This window comes from Mobula hypostoma, chromosome 1 (assembly GCF_963921235.1).
Source record: "Mobula hypostoma chromosome 1, sMobHyp1.1, whole genome shotgun sequence".
NCBI lineage: Eukaryota > Metazoa > Chordata > Chondrichthyes > Myliobatiformes > Myliobatidae > Mobula > Mobula hypostoma.
In genome coordinates, this window is record NC_086097.1 from 150,441,519 (window position 1) to 150,464,667 (window position 23,149).

At 38.3% G+C, this 23,149-nt stretch overlaps 1 protein-coding gene across 3 annotated transcripts in view; it reads right to left on the reverse strand.

The window, feature by feature from the left end:
- Nucleotides 1-524: 524 nt before the first annotated feature.
- LOC134351633 (zinc finger protein ZFAT-like) overlaps nt 525-23,149 on the reverse strand; it is a 198,271-nt gene continuing 175,646 nt past the window's right edge. For 2 of the 3 annotated variants that reach the window (XM_063058064.1, XM_063058048.1), the window contains 3 exons: nt 20,498-20,627; nt 7,856-7,983; nt 525-1,664 (listed from right to left, as the gene is read on the reverse strand). In XM_063058064.1, the coding sequence (XP_062914134.1) occupies nt 1,419-1,664; nt 7,856-7,983; nt 20,498-20,627 (504 nt within the window). In that variant the 3' untranslated portion in view covers nt 525-1,418. The remainder of the gene's footprint in view (nt 1,665-7,855; nt 7,984-20,497; nt 20,628-23,149) is intronic. The other variant, XM_063058058.1, reaches the window with a different exon arrangement.

Below are 23,149 nucleotides of genomic sequence, written 5' to 3' on the forward strand. Positions count from 1 at the left end.
AGCTGATGTTTCCTATAGTTGGCAAACATTCTTCGGATTAATTGAACAGCCTTACTTTTTTGTTAAACTGCTGGATCAGGTAACAAATTTGAGCAAGACTCTTTTTAAAAATCCAAAATAAAAGAGTCATTTGGCAGTTGATTACAGGTGAATATTAGGTTCTTTGCAACCAGCAAAATACTTTGGAATTAGGCTTCTTACAAAAAGAAAAAACGCTCATTCGTTTTGCTGAACAATGCCTACAGATCCCGTGCAGTAAGAGAGCAGGGGCCCCAATGCTGACTCATAGTGACTAGCGAAGACATGAATATTGAGCTTATTAACTATGTAGAAAGCAATCTGCTTTAAACCTATTTTTGTCTGTAAGAGCTAAACTGGTCTTAACTTATTCTTAACTTGGCTGAACTTATTCTCCCCATCACAATATTGTTTTCTTTAATAAACAAACAGACTAAACTCCCACTTTCTGAATTTGTCCAAGGATCAACATCAAAAATCTGATAAGTTCTACTCAGTTTTTCCAGAAGTTTTGGTTTTATTTCAGAATTCCAGCATTTGCAAGTTTTGAATTAAATTCATGCATTGTTATACATTGATGCATTTTAACGTCAATTTCTCCACAAAATTCAAAAATAGGCTATTTATCAAGTGTGCCAGATGTGCTAAGATTTGCTTCACACCAATGGCATAGAATATTAATCAGTTTAACTCATACTCACACTTGATCTAGAACAGTTTCACTGTTGTTTAGGATATTTAACAACTCAAAGTAGGTCAAGTCACTGTTAACATTGAATAAATAAAAAATATTCTTGCACTCCACTTTATTTCTTAATCTGTAAGTCTATTAGACTTATCCCCCACAGGACACCAAGCTGAATGATTTTGTTTAAACAAAACACTGCAAGAAAAATCAAAACTGTGAGGTGTTCCAAAGCCTTGGCTTTCCTGAGCTTCTCCATTTTGGGTTTTCCCTCTCACATCACACTGTCTGTACATGATGAGGTGTATGGTAAACTATAATGCCCTCCTCCACCCTGGCTGCCTAAATGAATCTTCCTGGGTAGCCAACCTTGGGTGGTAACCATGGCAATATCCCTGGATTTGGGCCATTTCATTATTCCTGATCATTTTAAAGGGAATCGTGGATCTGTAAAGCTTGAAGGAATGAGGTGTGGGGGCTGGCAAATAAAAGGAACCAACAAATTAAAAATGTGAAGAAACCAAAGGAAACTTATCCCAAACCATTACTTCTTCAAAAGCATTGATATTTGGTAATTTTCTGCCACTCTTGAGCTGAACAGTGTTCATTAAATACATGGATATTGCCATTTAAAAAAAATGCAAACCGGAAACATAGAACATCTTGACTGCTTACTCCAACTAGTTAAAGACCTGGCTGAAGATTACAGGAGCGGTCATAATTCCTCGATTTTTTTTTCCATTGCCTGCTCCTCAGATTGCACAGCTTCTTGCACGTAAACAATGAATTCAGATGTCTCTTCACCCTGAGTATAAACAGTTACAGTCTCAATCCCTTCCACGTCATCAGAGGAAACTACCACTTGCTCGACAAGATGATGTCCTTCTCCAAGCTCCACTGAGGCCTGTTCCAAGGCCTGCTGAATCATCACTGTATGGTTGCCTGCTGCTTCATCCTCAGCCTGAAGATAAGAAAAGTATAGGATCAATGCAATTTAACCAATTCATTTTTCCAATACGGAAACATAGCAATATAAAAGTAATTTGCCTGGTATATTCTCTTTGCCTCCCTAAATTTGTTTTCTTCCCTTCCAAAGGTGCACGTACTTTCAAGTAGCAACATTCAGTGACTTCAATCAAGTGCCTATTCCTCAGCAACCCAAGGCAGCAAAAAATTAATTTTCATCAGCAGACTGTTGGGGATTTGTAATGCAATATCTCAACCTGAGTTTACACCATGCATGACTGCATGAATAGAAGTAAGCTTCTGGAATTATAATGAAAACTCTTGATCGGCTTTGAAACAGGATCAGCCACCTTTGTCAAATCACCTCCAGCAGGAACTAGAACTTCAGATTACTTTTAGTAATAGCATTATTCATGACCAAATGGGGATTGACTGGGGATGAATTTACTGACAGAACTCATTGTATGATCATCTCTACTGTATTAAAGCAATGAGAGAAGCAGATGGTGATCATGAGGTAGAGCAATGGATCTGTGTGAGAGAGACAGAGAGAGCACATTTGTGATAGAGAGCATGTGACTGAGTCATACAGAAGTATAGCACAGAAACAAGCCCTTTGACCCATCTAGTCTGTGCCGAACCATTTAAGCTGCCTACTTTATTGACCTGCATCAGGACCATAGCCCTCCTTATCCCTACTATCCATGTAGTTATCCAAACTTCACTTAAATGGTGAAATTCAGCTCCCATGCACCACTTGTGCTGGCAGCTCATTCCACACTCTCACAGCCCTCTGATTGAAGTAGTTTCCCCTCATGCTCCCCTTAAACTTTTCACCTTTCACCCTTAACCTATGGTTGTAGTCCCACCCAACCTCAGAGGAAAAAGCCTGCTTGTATCTACCCTATCTACACCCCTCATAATTTTGTATACCTTTATTAAATCTTCTCTCAATCTTCTACATTCTAAAGAATACAGTCCTAACCTATTCAATCTTTTGTTATAACTGAGGTTCTCCAGATCCAGCAACATCCTTGTAAGTTTTCTCAGCACTCTTTCAACCTTGTTTACATCTTCCCTTGTAGGTAGGTACTCCAAATTAGGCCTCACTAACATCTAATACAACTTCAACACAACATCCCATCTCCTGTACTCAATATATTGATTTATGAAGGCCAATGTACCAAAAGCTTTCTTCACAACTTTTTCTGCCTGTGATGTCACTTACAACAAATTACAGACTTGTATTCCTAGGTCCCTTTGTTCTAACACACTCCTCAGTGCCCTAACGTTCACTGTGTAAGACCTATCCTGGTTGGGCCTATCAAACTATAAAATCTAGCACTAGTCTGTATTAAATTCTATCTGCCGTTTTTCTGCCCATTCTTGCAATTCTCTTTGCAAGCCATGATAGCCTTCCTTACTGTCCACCATCATCCACAAGTTGGCTGATCCAGTTAACTCCATTATCATCCAGGTCATTGATATAGATGACAAACAACAAAGGACTCAGTACCAATCCCTGTGGCACAGGCTGAGGAGGAATGAGATTGAAAGAGTGAGAGGAAATGACAGTTAGGCAGTAGGAGAGTCCATATAAGTGAAAGACTATGTGTGAGACCCCTGATATTGAAAGTGTGAGAGAGAAAGAATAGTCTGAAAGTGAGGATGAGACCGGAAGCATGAGATTGTGTAAAAAAACAAAGTGAAAATCAATGGAGAGAATAGGGGACTATGCGAGGCAGGATGCAAGAAGCAACGATTGAGAGATACTGCTTAATATTGTGAGGGAAGGTGTGAGAGTGTGCAAGAAGGGGGTATGAGAATAAGAGAGAGATTGTTGGGGTATGTGTACATGAATATGTGCGACGTTAAGACTGTGGGTGACAGAGAGTGAAGGAAAGCATATGGGAGTGAGAATGACAGCAAGGAAAATGTGAGAATGTTTGAAAGATTGTTAGATATTGTGAGGAAGAGAGAGCAAGATTATCTGAGGAAAGAAAGTTTAAGATTATCTGGAGACATGTTGAGAGGGTGGGAGGGAGAATATGAGAGGGCGAATCAGGAAGACAAACTAGCAAGTGTGAGATGTGAGGGAGAAAACGCAATTACATGAGAGAATGTGTGAATGTGAAGACCGTATTTTTATAGCAGATCAAGTCAGCATGTGTGAGGGGAGACTGAACATCGGCAAAGGGCCAGGAAACATGTATGTGAAGAGAGTCAACGTATGAAGAAGAGAGGTGATTCTGCGTACACAGCAGGGTGTATCAGCTTATGAGAAGAAAAATGGGTCATATGCGTACACTGTGCTTGAGCATGAAGCTTCCTCGTGACTCTCTACACTTGGTGGATAATGTTGGCTTGTGTGCTGAAAATTGGTTGGCTGAAAATCTGAATTATATGAACACTGATTGATATAGTGGTCTCAATACTCAATGTTACAAATTTACACAGCAGAATCCTTTTCCATCAACCTATATGACTCAGGTAATCAAAAGCAACCGATGGAGCCATCTACGTAATTCATGGTCACGACTCACTGGAATCAGAGAATTTGGGGCACAAGAGCAGAGCCAACTAATGTTCCCTCAATTCTATGCTCTTATATTCCATGTCTGATTTAAGTACTGACATTGAGATATTGCCCTGGAATTCCATGCCTCACCCTTCTCATTCCTCTTGCGTACCTTGAAACAATTTCTTTGACTAAGCCTTGATCATCAAGTTTATTATCTCATATTAATAAAGTCCCATAAATAATGAAAAACATTATTGACTGTGTTGTGAAACCACTGACTCATATTTGTAAACAAAAAATTTCCCAATAAAATGAAAATAGCCAAGGTCATTCCAATATACAAAGCTGGAGATAAACATGTATTTCAAATTATAGACCAGTTTCTTTGCTCTCACAGTTTTCCAAAATATTGGAAAAATATTTGTAAGAAGGTTAAATGATTTCATAACAAAACATAATATACTCTGTGAACAGAAAAAACAGAACTACTACTATAGCATTCATAGATTCTGTAGGAAAAATATCAAATGAATACACAGTGGGAATATTCCTTGATCTAAAAAAAGCACTTGACAGCATTGACCATAAATTATTATTAACAAAATTAGAAAGATATGGTATTAGAGGGGTGGCACGTGACTGGTTAAGTAGCTATTTGGAAGACAGGTATCAGTATGTACACATGAACAACTCTAATTCAAAACTTTTGAGGGTAACTTGTGGGGTTCCACAAGGTTCAGAGCTTGGTCCATTGTTGTTCATTTTGTACATAAACGATATATGTATGGTCTCTCAGACATTAGAATGTATATTATTTGCTGATTATACAACTATATTTTGTGATTGGGAACACCTAAAACAACTTTTGGATACAGTGGAGAAAGACTAAAAATGATAAAGAAATGATTTGATACTAACAAATTAACACTGAATCTAAGTAAAACTAAATTCATAATATTTGGAAACAGTGTACCAAACTCACATAGTAAACTTAGAATAAATGATGTTGAAATTGATAAGGTATCTGAAACAAAATTTTTAGGAGTGGTAGTAGATAATAAATTAAGCTGGAAACCACATATAAATTATGTCAAAGCAAAAATGTCAAAATGTATTACAATACTGTACAAAGCACAAGATTTCTTAAATCAGGAATCTTTGTATACATTATACTGTTCACTTATAGTCCCATACATGACTCACTGTGTAGAGGTATGGGGAAATGCATACAAAACAAATACAAACTCAATTTTTCTACTCCAAAAGAAAGTCATACGAATTGTAAATAAGACAAGTTATTATGAGCCAACCAATCTACTATTTATTCAACTAAACACTTTAAAATTCAGAGATTTCACAGATTTTAAAATAATACAAATTAAGTATAAAGTAAAAAATGGACAACTACCACAAAGTATCCAAAGGTTGTTTAAAATGAGAGAAAGGAAACATGATTTAAGAGAAACATGTATATTTCAGAAACAAAGGATAAGAACAAATGTAAAAACTCATCGTATTTTAGTCAGAGGAGTGAATCTATGGAACAGTTGTAGTGAGAACTTAAAAACATGCGCTACACTTAACAAGTTAAAAAAATTATTTAAAAATAATTTAATGAACAAATATAAAATACATGATTTAAAATGAATGGGAGTAATGTAAACAAATGATATTTGGAGCAACATACATCAAAGTTGCTGGTGAACGCAGCAGGCCAGGCAGCATCTATAGGAAGAGGTACAGTCAACGTTTCAGGCCGAGACCCTTCGTCAGGACTAACGAACTTTGATGTATGTTGCTTGAATTTCCAGCATCTGCAGAATTCCTGCTGTTTGCGTTAAATGATATTTGGAATTGGATTTTGTTAAAAGATTACGAAGTGTTTTATTTTGATGTGATAACTGACGCCAAACATGTTGTGTAAGTAAGAGGGATAGGCGTAATAAGCTGTAGCTTCAGCCTACACCCTTTCTGTTTGTTTTAAAGAATATTTATTTTTTTTTGTTGTAATTTTGTCCTATGAAATCATCGTTGAAAATGATGCTTTTTGTTATGTTTGTACTGACTGAAATAAATTTCTTTCTTTCATTCACTCATTCATTCTATTTTTTTAATTAATATCAAATTTTATGTACTGGCAAACTTATGAAGTACCTTGAGTCACTTTTGCAGAGTTAAAGGTACTTCATAAAAGTTCTTGCTGCCCTACCCCTTGATCCTATGCTCTCCCTCTCTCCACTTGTGTTCTCCACTTCTTTGTTTTTCTTCTTTGCACAAGGCAGGATGTTTAAACTAATTTTTAACAAATCAATTCCTTTGATAAAGAACACACAGCACAGCACATTTGCCAGAGGGAGAACAGACTGATAACATAATCTTTATTAATTATATTATTTAGCAGCAGAACATATTTCTTTCCACTCAACTGAATGCATGGTGTGCAAAACAGTTTCTCACTGCATCTTGGCAAATGTGACAATAATATAACCAATTACCAATTAATGGGAAATGTTTTGGAAGGTTAATGGTCAAACTGGAGAAGGAGCATTTGGAAAGACTCTGAGCGCCTCAATCTCTACAACCAGAGGATACACAGCCAAGTGAAAACAGAGGAGGAAGTGCACAACATCTCTATCTACTCACCTGCCTGTCCCTCAAGCACACATGTCCATATATGACAGAGTCTAGGGAACACTGATACATTTTGCAGTGACATCAGAACCTACAAAACTACACTGGAAATGAGTAATGCTCTGTCTCAAAGGAGGAAGAAGAAGAGTAACATGAGCGATAAAGGTTTGCAGAAGAACTTTTCAAATCTTCTTACCATAGTACAATGGGATACAAGATGGTATCTTGGTTTAATGTATCATACAAGAGGGAGAAAATCTGATAGTATAATCTACATTCAACAAATACTGAAGTAGCAGCCAAAATTATGCATTAAATTCTCTGGAGTGGAAAAGGCCCATCGTCTATTGTCGCATGGGCAACTACCAAACTAGCTCATCTACTTCAAGGATTGACATGTTGTGCATTCAGAGATGCTCTACTATTGTAGCACGTGGCTATTTGAGTTACAGTTGCCTTCCTGTCAGCTCATACCAGTCTGGACATTCTCCTCTGACTTCTCAAGGCATTTTCACCCGCAGAATTGCAACTCACTGGATGTTATTTTTTTGTTTTTTGCACCATTCTTTGTAAATTCTAGAGACTATTTGCATGAAAATCCCAAATGATCATTTTCTGAGATACTCAAACCACCCCATCAGGCACCAACAATCATTCCATCGTCATTGTCACTTAGATCACATTTCTTCCTCATTCTGATGTCTGAACAATAACTGAACCACTTGACCATGTCTCATGTTTTCATTCATTGAGTTGCTTCCACGTGGCTGGCTGACTAGATATTTGCATTAATGAGTAGGTGTACAGATGTAATTAATAAAGTGGCCACTGAGTGAACTGTATATGCTTACATCATAAGACTGCCACTAATATAAAAATAAACAACTGCAGAACTATTCTAACCATAGTGTGTCACAAAAAATGTTACTATAATGTAGATGGAAGTACCCTTTTGGGTTTGAGGCAGAATGGAGCTTTATATTTGATATAGTTCAGTGATAGATAATTCCAACTATGGAGATGGGAAATCTTACTTGTTCTACAACTGTTAATGTGCCAGGGGCCATGGTAACTACTGAAGCCACAGCAGCATCGTGGTGCTCAGGAGCTAAACCGATGATCTGTTGGAGAATGTTCACAGCTGTTGAATCCATCCGATCTCCTAGAAAAAGAAGCAACAGGAATAAAGTCAGAGAAGTGTTTCTCCCCATCCCTAATTTCTTTTTCTTCAAATTCTGGAGGAGAAGGAGATTTACAGGGCAAGTTTTATTTTATACATATCATCGCAACATTTAAGTGTGTATTCACACAAGCATATGAACAGGCAAGAAATGGAGGGATATATGCCATGTTCAGGCCACTAAGATAAGTTTAAATAGGCACCACTGTTGGATCCTAAATACAAGTGATTATGTGGGTGCTGGAAATCCTGAGTAACACCCACAAAATTGGGAAGGAAGGAGGAAGAAGCCAGAATAAGAAGGTAGGGATAGAGGAAGGTGTACAAGCTAGAAGGGGACAGGTGAAGCCAGGTGTTTGGGGGAAGGGGGATGAAGTGAGAAGCTGGGAGGTGATAGGTGTTATAGGTAAAGCGCTGGAGATGAAGGACTCAGTAAGGAGAGGAAAGTGGACAACAAGAGAAAGGGAAGGAGGAGGGGCACCTGATCTGTTGGATCCTAATGCTTTTGCAATTGAAAGGTTCTACTGAAATCAAGAATAAGGCATAAATTTGTTGCTTATGAACATTTTATTCGATGTTACAAGAAAGAGAAAAAGAAGAGAGCGGAGCCAAGGAAACAAAGAAAACAAAGGAAAAAGCCGCTATGGCCGTCTCATACGTGACTAGAGCTAACAAAAATTCCAGTGATAAGAATTAACCTAAAAATAGTAATTCAAGTAGTGTGACAAGTGTACTTTAATTAAATTTATAGAAAAGTGCAGAAGCAATGGTACCATAATTACTGGAAATTTCACTGAACAATTATATGCATATAGGTGATTATATAAATATACAAGCAATCATAGGAAAGTTAAATACAAGTAAAATACAAGCAACACTTCAGGTTGTTTACTGTATACATTCTCTGATGTTAAACTGAACTATTTAAATGTGTGGTCCCAGTACCCAAGAAGGCCCAACCAAAAGTCTTGAATGACTACAGTCCTGTGGCCCTGACCTCACACATCATAAAGACCCTAGAGAGGCTGGTCCTGGCTCACCTCTGACCCCTGGTCAGATCAGCTCTTGAAGCTCTGCAGTTTGCCTACCAGGAGCACATTGGAATCGATCATGCTGTCATCTACTTGCTGAACAAGTATCCCATTTCGATAAGCAGGGCAGCACTGTGAGGATCATGTTTTTTTTTCTTTCTGAAGTGTCTTCAATGCCATACAGCCCTCATTGCTGGGGAGAAACTCCATTCAATGCAGGGCTGGCACTTGCCTTTTTTTAAATATAATTTTTATTGAGTTTTCGAAATGATTACATAAAATGATAATATCTACCCTCCCCCCTCCCCTTAACCCTTCTCCCTGATAAATGATTTTCCTACCTGAAAAAAAAGAAAAAAAAAGAAGAAAGAAGAACTGCCTGGATATTGGAAAGTTTCCACATGCTCCATGGGATTCAAAATAAATTTAGTACATTTATTTATTACTTTCCCCAAGGGACCAACAACTTTATCATCGGAGCAACTAAATATGCCATCCTATCTTTTGTAAATATGGGTGCCAAATATTCAAAAATGTATCAAATTTATCTCTTAAATTATAAGTAATTTTTTCGAGTGGAATACAACTAGAAATTTCATTATTCCAACAAACCATACTTAAATTCGAATCCGATTTCCAAGTAACTGCTATAGCCTTCTTGGCTACTGCCAATGCAATTTTTATAAATTCTTTCTGATATTTATTCAGTTTAAGTTTCAGTTTTATCCCTTCAATATCACCTAATAGAAATAATATAGGGTTATGTGAAAGTTGAGTTCCAGTAATTTGTTCCAATAAAACTCTTAAATTTATCCAAAAAGGTTGAATTTTGAAACAAGTACAAATAGAATGTAGGAAAGTACCAATTTCTTGATTACACCGAAAGCATTGATCAGATAAGTTTGAATTTAATCTATTTATTTTTTGTGGTGTAATATATAATTGATGTAAAAAATTATATTTTACTAATCTAAGTCGAACGTTTATTGTATTTGTCATACTGTCAAGACATAGTCTTGACCAATTTGTTTCATCAATATTAATATTCAGATCTGTTTCCCATTTTTGTTTTGACTTGTGGATTCCTTGTTTAATTGTCTGTTTTTGAATTAAATTATACATAAAAGAAATAATTTTTTAAATTTTTCCTTTTTGAATTAAAATTTCAATTTCATTAGGTTTCGGCAAAAACATTGTTTGACCCAGTTTGTCTCTTAAATAAGCCCTTAATTGAAGGTAACAAAAGAAAGTGTTATTTGATATTTTATAATTATTCTTTAATTGTTCAAATGACATCAATATACCTCCTTCATAACAGTCTCCTATACATCTAATCTCTTTTTGATACCAATTATATAAACGTTGATTATCCATTGTAAAAGGAATAAGTCTGTTTTGAATCAAAGGTCTCCTTGCTAATAAAGATTTCTTTATTTCATTATCAACATCTATCTTATTCCATAGATCAATCAAATGTTTAATATAGGAGATTCTTTCTATCCCGTATCCATTTAGATTCCCATTTATGTATAAAATCTTCGGGTGTATTTTCTCCTATCTTATCTAATTCTATTCTAATCCATTGCCACTTTTTGTTCGTCAAAGAAAGATGCAATAAATCAAAGTTGATTTGCTTTATAATAATTCTTAAAGTTTGGAAGTTGTAACCCTCCCAATTCAAATTTCCATGTCAATTTTTCCAATGATATTCTTGGCATCTTACCTTTCCAAAGAAATTTTCTCACACATTTATTTAACTCTTGAAAAAATTTCTGTGGCAATTATATTGGTAATGTTTGAAACAAATACTGTAATCTAGGAAATATATTCATTTTTACAACATTGACTCTACCCACTAATGTTATTGGTAGTATCATCCATTTGTCAAGCTCTCCTTGAATTTTTTTCAATAGTGGTAAATAATTAAATTTATATAAATTCTTTACATCATTATCAAGTCTTATACCTAAATACTTTATACCATTTACCGGCCATCTAAATTGGGTTGCTAATCGACATTGGCTATAGTCTCCTTTAGTAAGAGGTAAAATTTCACTTTTATCCCAATTTATCTTATACCCTGATACTTTCCCATATTCATCCAACCTAGAAGATAATTTACATAACGAATGCTGTGGGTTTGTTAAGTAAATCAAAACATCATCAGCAAATAGATTAATTTTATATTCCTCCTGAATAACTCTAAAACCCTTAATATCGGAATCAATTCTAATTAGTTCTGCTAATGGCTCTATCGCCAGTACAAATAAAGCGGGTGATAATGGACAACCTTGTCCAGTTGACCTTTTTAATGGGGATGGTGTTGAAATTTGACTATTTGTCACTACTTTACCATTAGGGTTAGTATTTAAAGTTTTAATCCAGTTTATAAAAGGTGTTCCTAACCCATATTTTTCTAATACTTTTAATAAAAAATCCAATTCCAATCTATCAAATGCTTTTTCTGCATCCAAGGCTACTACTATACTCATCTCCTCCCTTTTTCGTGCCAAATGAATTATACTGAGTAGCCGAGTTACATTATCTGCCAATTGTCTATTTTTAATAAATCCTGTTTGATCCATATGTATTAATTTTGGTAAATATTTAGATAATCTATTCAATAAAATGTTTGCTATTATTTTATAATCCGTGTTCAACAAAGAAATAGGCCTATATGATGCTGGTTTTTAAAGGATCTCTATCCTTTTTTTGGCAATACTATTACAATCGCTGTTGAGAAAGATTCTGGGAGTTTATGTATTTTTTCCGCTTGACGTATTAACTTCATAAAAGGAGGAAATAATAAATCTTCAAACTTTTTATAAAATTCAGGTGGGAAACCATCCTGTCCTGGAGATTTATTACTTTGAAGTGATCCTAAAGCTTCTTCAATCTCTTTTAATGTAAAGGGCATATCTAATCCCTTCTGTTCCTCCGAATTCAATTTTGGAAGAGTTATTTGTGATAAAAACCTTTCTATCTCATTAACATCATTTTGTAATTCCGATTGCTATAATAAAGAATAGAAACTTTTGAAGGTTTCATTAATTCCTAAAGGTTTAGAAGTAATTTTATTTGCTCTTGTTCTAATTGCATTTATCGTTTTGGAAGCCTGCTCTGTTTTCAACTGCCAAGCAAGAATTTTGTGTGCTCTCTCACCTAACTCATAATACCTTTGCTTAGTTCTCATGATTGCTTTTTCCGTTCTATATGTCTGAAGCATATTATATTGTAACTTCCTACTGACAAGTTGTCTTCGTTTTCCTTCTGTCGCATGTCTTTGAGATTCTTTTTCTAATTTTGTAATCTCTTATTCCAATTGATCTAGTTCTGCCATATATTCTTTCTTAATTTTATACGTATAACTTATTATCTGACCCCTCAAATATGCATTCATCACATCCCATAGTATAAATTTATCATCCACTGAATGAGTTTGTATCCAAAAAAAATTGGATCTGATTTTTCACAAAATCACAAAAATCTTGACGTTTTAATAATATTGAATTAAATCTCCATCTATAAGTCACTTCTTCCTTATCAGTCATTATTATTGTCATTAATAAAGGAGAGTGATCTGACAATATTTTTGCTTTATATTCCATATTTTTCACTCTGTGTTGAATATTGATTGATAATAGGAAAAAATCTATCCTTGAGTAAGTTTTGTGTCTATTAGAGTAGAACGAATAGTCTCTTTCTTTGGGATTGTTTCTTCTCCATATAACAATCAAATTTAAATCTTTCATCAATGATAAAGTTAGTTTTACTACCTCCGATTTTGTAACAGCCTTCGTTGATCTATCTAAGACTGGGTCTAGGCAAAAATTAAAATCTCCTCCTATTAATATTTTTTCATGTGCATCAGCCAAATTCAAAAAAGCTTCTTGTATAAATTTTGCATCATTTTCATTTGGTGCATAAATATTCATGAGGGTTCATAATTTGGAAAAAACATTACTTAACATCTTAACTCTCATAGTTCCTTGGGGAATCTCTTTAAACTTCACCATGTTGCTATGTGTTTCCCTCCCAATCATCCAGGCAAAAGGAAAGAAACAAAAGATAGATATGATACAAAAAGAAAAATAACAAAATACCCCCCTACTAATGTTGTGAATGAAAAAAAGGACAACACTACCCCACTCCATTTTGTGGGTCGTGGCTATAGCCATGCTTGCACACATGAATTCTGTAGCGATTGGTCAGTATTTCTTCCAGCTCCCCCGGAACAAAAAAAATTGTATATATATAGAAAAATTAAGGTCACTATTCCCAACTAATATTCTTCAGACTTTAACCTTTCTTCCCCGCTATCATATAATTAATAATATATTTATATATTCTTTCACCTTTAAAAATCCACCAAGTCTATTCCTTGACCAAATCTTCATCTTTAATCCATCTCGCTCCCCTGGTTTTGTTCTTGTATCTTCAAAGAATCTTGCACAAACTCCTCTGCTTTCTGGTAATCGTCAAAAATTCCCTTTTCTCCGCCAGCCAAAAAAATCTTCAAGGTTGCAGGGTAGCGCAGTATAAATTGATAGCCGTGATCCCATAGGACCTTTTTCACTGGATTAAATTTCTTCCTTCTCTTCAAATTTTGTAACTTATGTCAGCGTAGAAAAAAATTTTGTTCTCTTCTATCATCAATGCTCCTTTTCTATTCTTGGCAGCTTGAGCAGCTGCCTATAGAATCCTTTCTTTGTCTTGAAATCTTAAACATTTTATTAAAATTGATCGTGGATATTGGTCATCTTGAGGTTTTGGTCTTAAGAGCTCTATGTGCCCGTTCAATTTCAATTGATTGGTCTCCCCCTTTCACTTGCAAAGTTTCCGGGATCCATCTTAGAAAAAATTCTATTGGATTGTCTCCCTCTATACCTTCTTTAAGACCAACAATCTTAATATTATTTCGTCTACTAAAATTTTCCAGCACGTCCACTTTTTCCAACAGTCAATTTCTTTCCGTTTTCCAGACAAGCACATCATTTTCTGTTTTTTCCACTCTGTCATTAATATGCTCCATTGTTCTTTCCAACTTTTGAAGTTTCTTATCCATTTTCTCCTGTCTTTTCATAGCTTTATCATAGCTCAGCTTCATGTTTCTAATCTCTATTTTTAATCCTTTTAATTCAATCATTACTTGCAATAAAACCTCTTTTATGTCTCCATCATATCCTTTACTTTTAGTCTCTTCCAGTTCTTCTTCCTCTTCTTCATCATCTGTGTTCTCTGCGGAATCCAATTCTGACTCTGAGTCATTTTCGCTTGCAGTGGCCGTCAGTTCTTGTAGTTTGAGTTGTATCGATTTGCACATGCCTACTTCTTTGTACATGCGCAATTCCGGCATCTTCTTCTCAGGGACCGCTACCGCCGCCATTGCTCCCTGTTCTTCTATGCCAGAGATAAAATGTGTGTCTTTTGAAGAAGATCCAACCTGAGTCCAAGGTTCCATCGCTGCAGTAGGCCATTTTTTCTTCCTGTCTCGTGGCGACTTCACAACAGCAGTCTTCTTCTGTTGCGGTTTATGAGGCATATCGTAAAATAGTCTTGAGAAGTTTATAAGTAGTTTTCGGAAAGTATTTATTAACTTTGCTTTGTTTAAACGGTACTTTGCTGATTTTTTACGGGAGAGCTGGATTCATACGTCTCCATCCCACGTCATCACAGGACGTCACCCCGGTTGGCACTTTCATTGTAACCTGGATAACAGACTGCCTGACTGGCAGACTACCGTTTGTACAGCGTCAGAGCTGTGTGGTCCCTTGCAGTTGACCCTGTATATCTCAGACTTTAGATACAACACTGAGTGATGTCATCTACAGAAATTCTCTGATGACTCAGCAATAGCTGGGTGTGTAAAGGGAGGATGAATACAGGGCTCTGGTAGAGGACTTTGTCAAATGGTGCAAGCTGAATCATCTGCAGCTCAACATCAGTAAGACAAAGGAGATGGTGATGGACTCCAGGAAGACTAAGCCTCCATTGATGGTATGGATGTGGTGAAGACCTATAACTACCTGGAGGTGCACCTGGATGACAGATTTGAGTGGAGCACCAACACATAGGTTGTGTACAAGAAGGGCTAGAGTTGCCCCTACTTCCTGAGGAGATGGAGGCCCTTTGGAGTATGCAGGCCTCTCCTTCACATGTTCTACTAGTCTGTACATCTTCTTTGAGGTAGTATACTGGGGCAATGGTATCAACACGTGTGATGCCAACAGGCTCAAAAAACTGATTAGAAAGGCTGGCTCTGTTATAGGAGTCAAACTGGACACACTGGAGGCTGTGGTAGAACAAAGGACCCTTTGGAAAATCCTGGCAATTCTGGGCAATGTTTCTCACCCTCTGCATGCCACCTTGGCTGAACAGAGGAGCACTTTTAGTAATAGACAGAGGCCACGTCCACACTATCCCGGATAATTTTGAAAATGCCGATTTCGAGTAAAAACGACAGGCATCCACACTAAGCGTTTTTCAGAATATCTCTGTCCACATTAGAACAGATATTTGGGCGAATCTCCTCTTACTGGGCATGCGCAGGACACACAGAAAACAAGCGAAGAGGAAACGGTATACTTGGCACGCGTTTGTCCAGTTACAGAGTAGAAAAACTTAAAAGGAATTGCTATTGGCTCTCGTGCAGGAGGACTTAAATTTGAAAAAAAAATACTGGGGTGTATGGAGGCAACCGACAGGGAGTTCACGGACAGTATGACCCGGCTGACGATGAACATTGAAAAACTGACTAACTCTGTTGCATTAATAAAGCACCTTGTTAAATGTATAAAACATGTCTGCATCAGTGTTATCTTGTATTTCCATACAATGTTACATTAGGCTGTTACACATCTATTGTCAGAGAAGTACTTGCATAAATAGGTAAACCACCTTCATACAACCAAGGACAGAAAACGAGGCAAAGTGAGTATACTTATTTATTCAGTAAGCTATGGGTCAAAGTATTTGGTGAGTATATTTCTAACTCTTCTGGCTTCAGTCTTGTTGCTGTCTGTTCTGAAATTGTTAGGTTCTGCGAAGCACGGAATCAAATATTGCTGTGATGATTGTATGGTCTAGTATCAATTGTTTGGCGACAATAAAGTAATAATAATCATAAGAAGAAAACAATGAAATGCCGCACTGCCGCCATCTGTTCCGGCACGTCATGACAGCGGTTTTAAAAATCTCCGGTTACCCCGTCCACACTGTAACGGATATTAGGAGTTTTCAGATTTATTCACTCTGGAGACTGTTTCTGAAATTCTCTGTTTTCAGGGGATGAAAATGCCATTTTAGTGTGGACGGAGGGTCAAAACGAAGAGAAAAAGCTTTGTTTTCAAAATTATCGGGCATAGTGTGGACGTAGACTAAGACAACTGTGCTGCTCCAAAGAGCACTATATGAGGTAATTCTTACCCTCGGCCATTAGGCTCTATAATGAGTCAACCTGTAGCCAGGGAAGTGATGACCCCTTCCTGATAGACTGTTTGAGCTAACTAATTTTTATTTTTTTCTTTCTTCTCTTCTAATATTTGTGTATCTGCGCACTTGTAATGCTCCATTGACATGAATTTCTTTTGGGATCAATAAACTATCTATCTGTCTAAATAACAATTCAACACGTTCATCATGGGTCAAAGCAATATTTGATTGTTGTACGTTACATCTTCAGCCAACATACTGTAGATTCATTAATGGCACTAATTGTCCACATGACTTCAGTTTTGTTTTGCACTTGTGAATCAGAATACTAATCTTTATCAGCATGTTACCACTTAGGCAATTAGTAGAATGCTTAAGGGCATGTCACTAACGCCCTGTCAACAACTGAAATCAGTCCCTTTAGCACTGATCAGAAACAAATCATTTTCTAGTTTATGCTAATGCCCCATCTTCAAGTACAAAGAAGTTGAGATTTCCAATAATTTATGATTTTCTATAAATCTGGTCAAATCTTACAAATGTACATTGCTTTAAATAACAAGATAAACACTGAGCTCGGACAGACTTTTTAAAGTGACTAAAAGCACAGTGAATTCTTTACACTGTGCCAAAATTGAAATGTCTGATGTGGTGGTTTGGTACTCGTATTCCCCCAACCTATAACACCTAACGATCAAGTGCTGACTGCTCTATTTACCAAGAGGGTTCTCCTCTGTAATCCTGTCCACAGTTTACATACCACCAGCTGCCAACTATAATCAAGTGCTTGAGATATTGCATGATGCTGTTGCCAAAGAAGAAACAGTTCACCTTTACTCATTTTATATCATAGTTGGGAATTTCAATCAGGCTTGTTTGAAGAAATCCCTGCCCAGTTAGAATCAGCATATAACCTGTAGCAGCAGAGGCTCTCAACACAGCAGACCACTGTTATAGCAGGGTAAGGAATGTCTACAGTTCCATGCCCAGATCACATTTTGGGAAGTCAGATCACTTGGCAGTCCTCCTCCTACCTACATACAGACAGAGGCTAAACAACAAGGTTGTAGAGACTACAACGACAAAGAAGTGGCTATGGGATCACGGGAGGCTATGGGATTGCTGAGTTGGTGGATTGGGCTGTGTTCAAGGACTTATCTGTGGATCTGAATGAATACACTATGTTTGTCACAAACTGTATAAAAACAGTAGTAGATGCATGTGGCCCCTAAAATTATCTAGAGTCTTTTCCAACCAGAAGCCCTGGATGGACATGAGCTCCGCAATCTTCCAAGGGCCAGATCAGAGGCATTCAGGTCTAGCAACCAAGAAAGTTACAAGAGGTCCAGGTACGATCTCCAGAAAGCCATCTCAAAAGTGAAGTGGCAATTCTGAAGTAAACTTGACTCAATGAAGGATGCTCAACAACAGAGGCAATGCTTAAATGCTCTCGTGCATCTTAGGTGGCAACGGAACTTCACATCCAGGTGAGCTGAATGTCTTGTATGTTCACTTCAACTGACAAGACATGGAAGAACCATCACGAAATCCCACAGCCTCTGATGATCCTGTGATTTCAGTCTCTTAGGCCGAGGTGAGTGAATCCATAGAAAGCATCCAGCCCAGATGGGGTACCGGCCGAGTACTAAAGACCTGTGCTACACTCCAGTACTAAAGAACTGGCTGGAGTATTCACTGAGGTATTTAAACTCCCTCTTCAGCAGTCTGAGGTATCTATCTCCTTCTAGCAGGCTTCAATTATACCAGTGCCTAAGAAGAACATGGTGACCTGCCTCAATGACCATCAGCCTGTAGCACTTACATCTGCAGCAATGAAATATTTTGAGAAGTTGGTGATGAAACCTATCAACTAAGAAGCAACTTGGATCAGCTGCCATTTGTCTACCGGCACAACAAGTCCACAGCAAATGCCATTTCATTGGCCCGTCACTCAACCCTGGAATATCTGGACAGACCGGAGTAGGCCCAAGGCCTTGTATATCAGTTCATCACATTAGTGGGCAAGAGCTGGGGCAGTCTTCATAGCCTCAGTGCCATGGAGATGACCATAAGAGCATGAGGCAGAGCAGCAGAGTTAGGTCATTCAGCACATCGAGTCTGCTCTGAAATTTCATCATGGCTAATCTCATTCAACTCCATTCAACTTCTCGCAATATCCTTTGATGTGGCAGAGCATTCCACAGATTCAATACTCTCTGGCTAAAAGAAATCTTTCTTACCTTTGTTCTAAGATGTCACCCCTCAATTTTGAGGCTATGCCCTCTAGTTCCAGGTACCCTCACAATAGGAAGCATCCTCTTCAAATCCACCCTATCTAGTCCTTTCAACAGTTGGTAGGTTTCAATTCTAAATTCCAGCGAGTACAGGCCCAAAGCTGCCAAATGCTCCTCATATCTTAACTCCTTCATTCCCGTAATCATCCTTGTGAACCTCACCTGGACTCTCTCCATGACAACACATCCTTTCTGAGATAAAGGGCTCAAAACTGTTGTCAATACTCCAAGTGCAGCCTGAATAGCATCTTATAAAGGCTCAACATTATCCCCTTGCTTTTATACATTACTCCCCTTGAAATAAATGCCAACATTGCATTTGCCTTCTTTACCACAGACTCAACTTGCAAATTAACCTTCTGGGAGTCTTGCACGAGGACTCCTAACTCTGTCTGTACTTCGGATGTTTGAACCTTTTTCCTATTTAGATAATAGTCCACACTATTGTTCCTTTTACTAAAATACATTATCATAAATGTCCCATCTGCCACTGTTTTGCCCATTCCTCCAATTTGTCTAAGTCCTGCTGCAATCGCATTGCTTCCTCAGCACTACCTACCCCTCCAGCTACCTCTGGCACAAACTTTGTCATAAAGCCATCAATTCCATTATCCAAATCGTTGACAAACAATGTGAAGAATTACGGTCACAATACTGACCACTGAGGAACACCACTAGTCACCGGCAACCAACCAGAAAAGGCTCCTTTTATTCCCACTCGCGGCCTCCTGCCTGTCAGCCATTCCGCTATCCATGCCAGTATCTTTTCTGTAACGCCACAGGATTTTATCTTGTTAAGCACCCTCGTGTGTGGCATCTTGTCAAATGCCTTCTGAAAATCCAAGTAAATGACCACTACGGAGAACGAGCAAAATTGGCTCTCGCCTCCGATCTCGACACCCTGTCTTTTCAGTCTATCTGAGTCAGTGTTTAAATTGACCAAACAACTGAACAGCAAAAGGCTCCGATCGCAGAGAGCAGGCAAAGTCAGCTCTTGCCTCCAATCTGGGCTAGTGTTTAACTTCTCTAAACAGCGTACTGTACCTCACACTAGGACCTAGGCACCACTGCTACGAAAGGCTCTGAGCCTTGACCACGCTGCTCAGTGACTCGCCTGGGGCCCAGATTTTGCCATCTAGCCCGAAGACACTCACAGGCTCTTCAAATCAACTCCAATAGGTACGTGGATTGGAGAGGTAGGGAGGGCTGTGGTCCAATTGCTTATAGGTGGGACTAGGCAGAAGACAAGGCTGGCATGGACTAGTCTGGAGGGGCTATTTTTGCTCTATGGTATTCTATGACTCCTTAATAAATCAGTTGCTCAGAAAGGAAATTTAAACATGGTTTATGCGTGACTTAAACTTGGCTGGTATTAATGTGATGGTGTCCTTATCCTGACGATAATGATAGATTTCAACCCAGGTATTATGTAAATTCCTTCCTTCCCACTTACTAGTTTATTATACACTCCCATTCACCAAAGTGCTAGTTACTTCTACATGTCCTACTACACTAACTCTTACATGAATCATTGCACATGTTACCAACTACATATTAGGTGCTTATGAGGTCTGTAAACCAATCTTCAACAAAATACTCTAAACCTTAACTGTGTAACTTAATTGCATACTCTTAGATTGCTACTCTGAAATGATCTTGGTTCACAGTAATTCAAAACTGGTGTTTATATTAGAGAGTTACAGTTATCAACGTGGCCACATGTTACACTGCTTTACTCACCATTCTCTGTATTGTACCGCAAGTCTTGAAGAGCTGCCACAGCTGCTTGGGCACCTTGCACATCCTCTTCACTCTCTGCTATGTGAAAGTACTGTGTTTGAGTCTGCTCTGCAGGAGCTTCGAGAACCTGCTGTACAAAAAATAACAAACATGTCCAAAATCACTTCCCTCAACATAAATAGTTCTCATTGATTCAATTAAAAAAGTGTGATTACTAGTGAATGAACATTAAATTTTTTCAAGTTTTCTCACTCAATGTTAGCATCATGCAGTCTAAGGACAGGAGTGGAGAAAATCTTTTATCATTTTTTCTTCATCAGTGATCCTCATAATGAGGCCAGTTGTAGGACCTTCATTATGTTTAACAATACTATCTCTCCTTTCTGCTTTCCACTGGGTTGAGCTTCATCACTTGTAGTACCAATTTCCAGCTGTTTGCTTTATGAGGACTGGGTCCAGTGATGATATTAGGATTGGTGGGAAATGTTGACAATCCTTAAGCTACAGGATGGTATTGATGTCTGAATCAGAATCAGGTTTATCGTCACTGATCATGAAATTTGCAGTTCTGTGGCAGTTATGTAGTGTAAGACAGAAAAATTAGATAAGTTACTGAAGTAAATAAATAGTGTAAAAGATAAATAATGGGGCAGTGTTCGTGGCTCATGGACTGATCAGAAATCTGATGGTGCAGGGGAAGAAGCTGCTTCTAAAATATCGCATGTGCACCTTCAGGCTCCTGTACCTCCTCCCCAAAGATAGTACAGTGAAGAGGGTACATCCTGGAAGGTGAAAGTCCTAAGTGATGAAAACTACCTTCTTAAGGCACTGCGTCTTGGAGATGTTCTCGATGGCAGGGAGGGTTGCACATGTGATCAACTGGTTGAATCTATAACTCTCTGCAGGGGTGCATTGAACTTGTGCACTGGAGGACCCGTGCCAACCAGTCAGAATTCTCTCCACGATACATCTATAAATATTTGCAAGACACAGCAGTGGCATATCAAATCTTCTCAAACCCCAATTGAAGAGGAGCTGCTGCTATGCCTTCATTGTGTTTGCATCAATGTGGGGGGCCTAGGAGAGATACTCCGAAATGTTGTCACCCCGGAACTTGAAACTAGTCTCCCTTTCCACCTCTGATCCCTGAAGGAGGACTTCCCTTTTCTGAAGTCCATGGATCCTGCTTAAGGGTCTCGACCTGAAACGTCAGCTTACTCTTTTCCATAGATACTGCCTGGCCTGCTGAGTTCCTCCAGCATTTTGTGTGTGTTCCTGGAATCAATTTCCTAGTCTTGCTGATGTTCTGTGTGAGGTTGTTGCAACATAATTCAATCGGACAGTCTATCTCATTCCCGTACCCCCCCACCCCAGTTGCCATCTGAGGGTCATTAGCAAATTTATACATGGTGTTTGAGCTGTGCCTAGCCACACAATCATGAGAGTAGTGAGAGTACAGCAGTGAGCTAAGCAGGCATCCTTGAGGTAGTCAGCAGGGAAGAGATGTTATTACCAATCTGCACTGACTGTGGTCTTGTGATAAGCAAATTAAAGATCTAGTTGCAGAGCGAAGCAGAGAACCAGGTTTTGAAACTTGTTGATTAGTAATGAGGGGCTGATGGTGCTGAACACTGAGCTGCAATCGATAAATGATGCATGTTTTGCTGTTGTCTAGGCGCTCCAAAGCTGAGTATAGAGCCAATGATTTTGCATCCACTCTGGGCCTGTTGTCGAAGTATGCAAATTGCAACTGGTCCAGGTCCTTGCACAGACAGGAGTTAATTCTAGAAATATTAACTTCTCAAAGCACTTCATCACAGTAGATGTGACTGCTACTGAGTGATAGTTGTTGAGGCTGCACATTCAAATCTTCTTGAGCACCGGTGTGATTGATGCCTTTTTAAAGCACGTCTGAATGCAAAAGTGAGAGATTGAAGATGTCCTTTAACACTGTAGCCCGTTGGTCAGCACAGGTTTTCAGTACTCTGCCAGGAACACCATCAGACCCTAATGGCTTGTGAAGGTTTACACTCTGATGGCGGCCTCTGAGACAGATCACAGGGTCACCAGATAATATGAGGATTTGCACAGATGTATTTTTTTTTCTCCCTTTTAATGTGTATAAAAGGCATTGGGTTCATCAATGAGAGAAGCATTATAGCCATTAATGTTGTAGGTTTCGCCGTATAGGAAGTAGCAGTACGCAATCTCTGCCACAGTATCCTACAGTGTTGCTAACTGCACACAGAATTGTCTTTTTACTCTTATGATGGCCTTCAGTAGGTTGTACTGAACTTCTTGTAGGGATCTGAATTGCCAGGCCTGAACGGTATAGATTTAGACCTCGGCAGACTGCGGATCTCCTGATTCATCCACGGATTCAGGTTTGGGGTACATTCGGTATGTTCTTGAAGGCACACATTCATCTACACAAGTCTGCAACACTCACCTACACTGGTGCTGTTGTCCTCAGTCTCAGTATATATGCCAGGAGTAGAAGCACAGTCAGGTGATTGGACTTGCCGAAGTGTGGGCTTGGGATGGCACAGTGAACATTCTTGATAGCGGTGCACTGGTGATCAGCGGGCTGCCTCTTCTGGTTCCACAGGTGACATGTTGATGGTAGTTTGTAAGAGACTTCTTCAAGCTAGC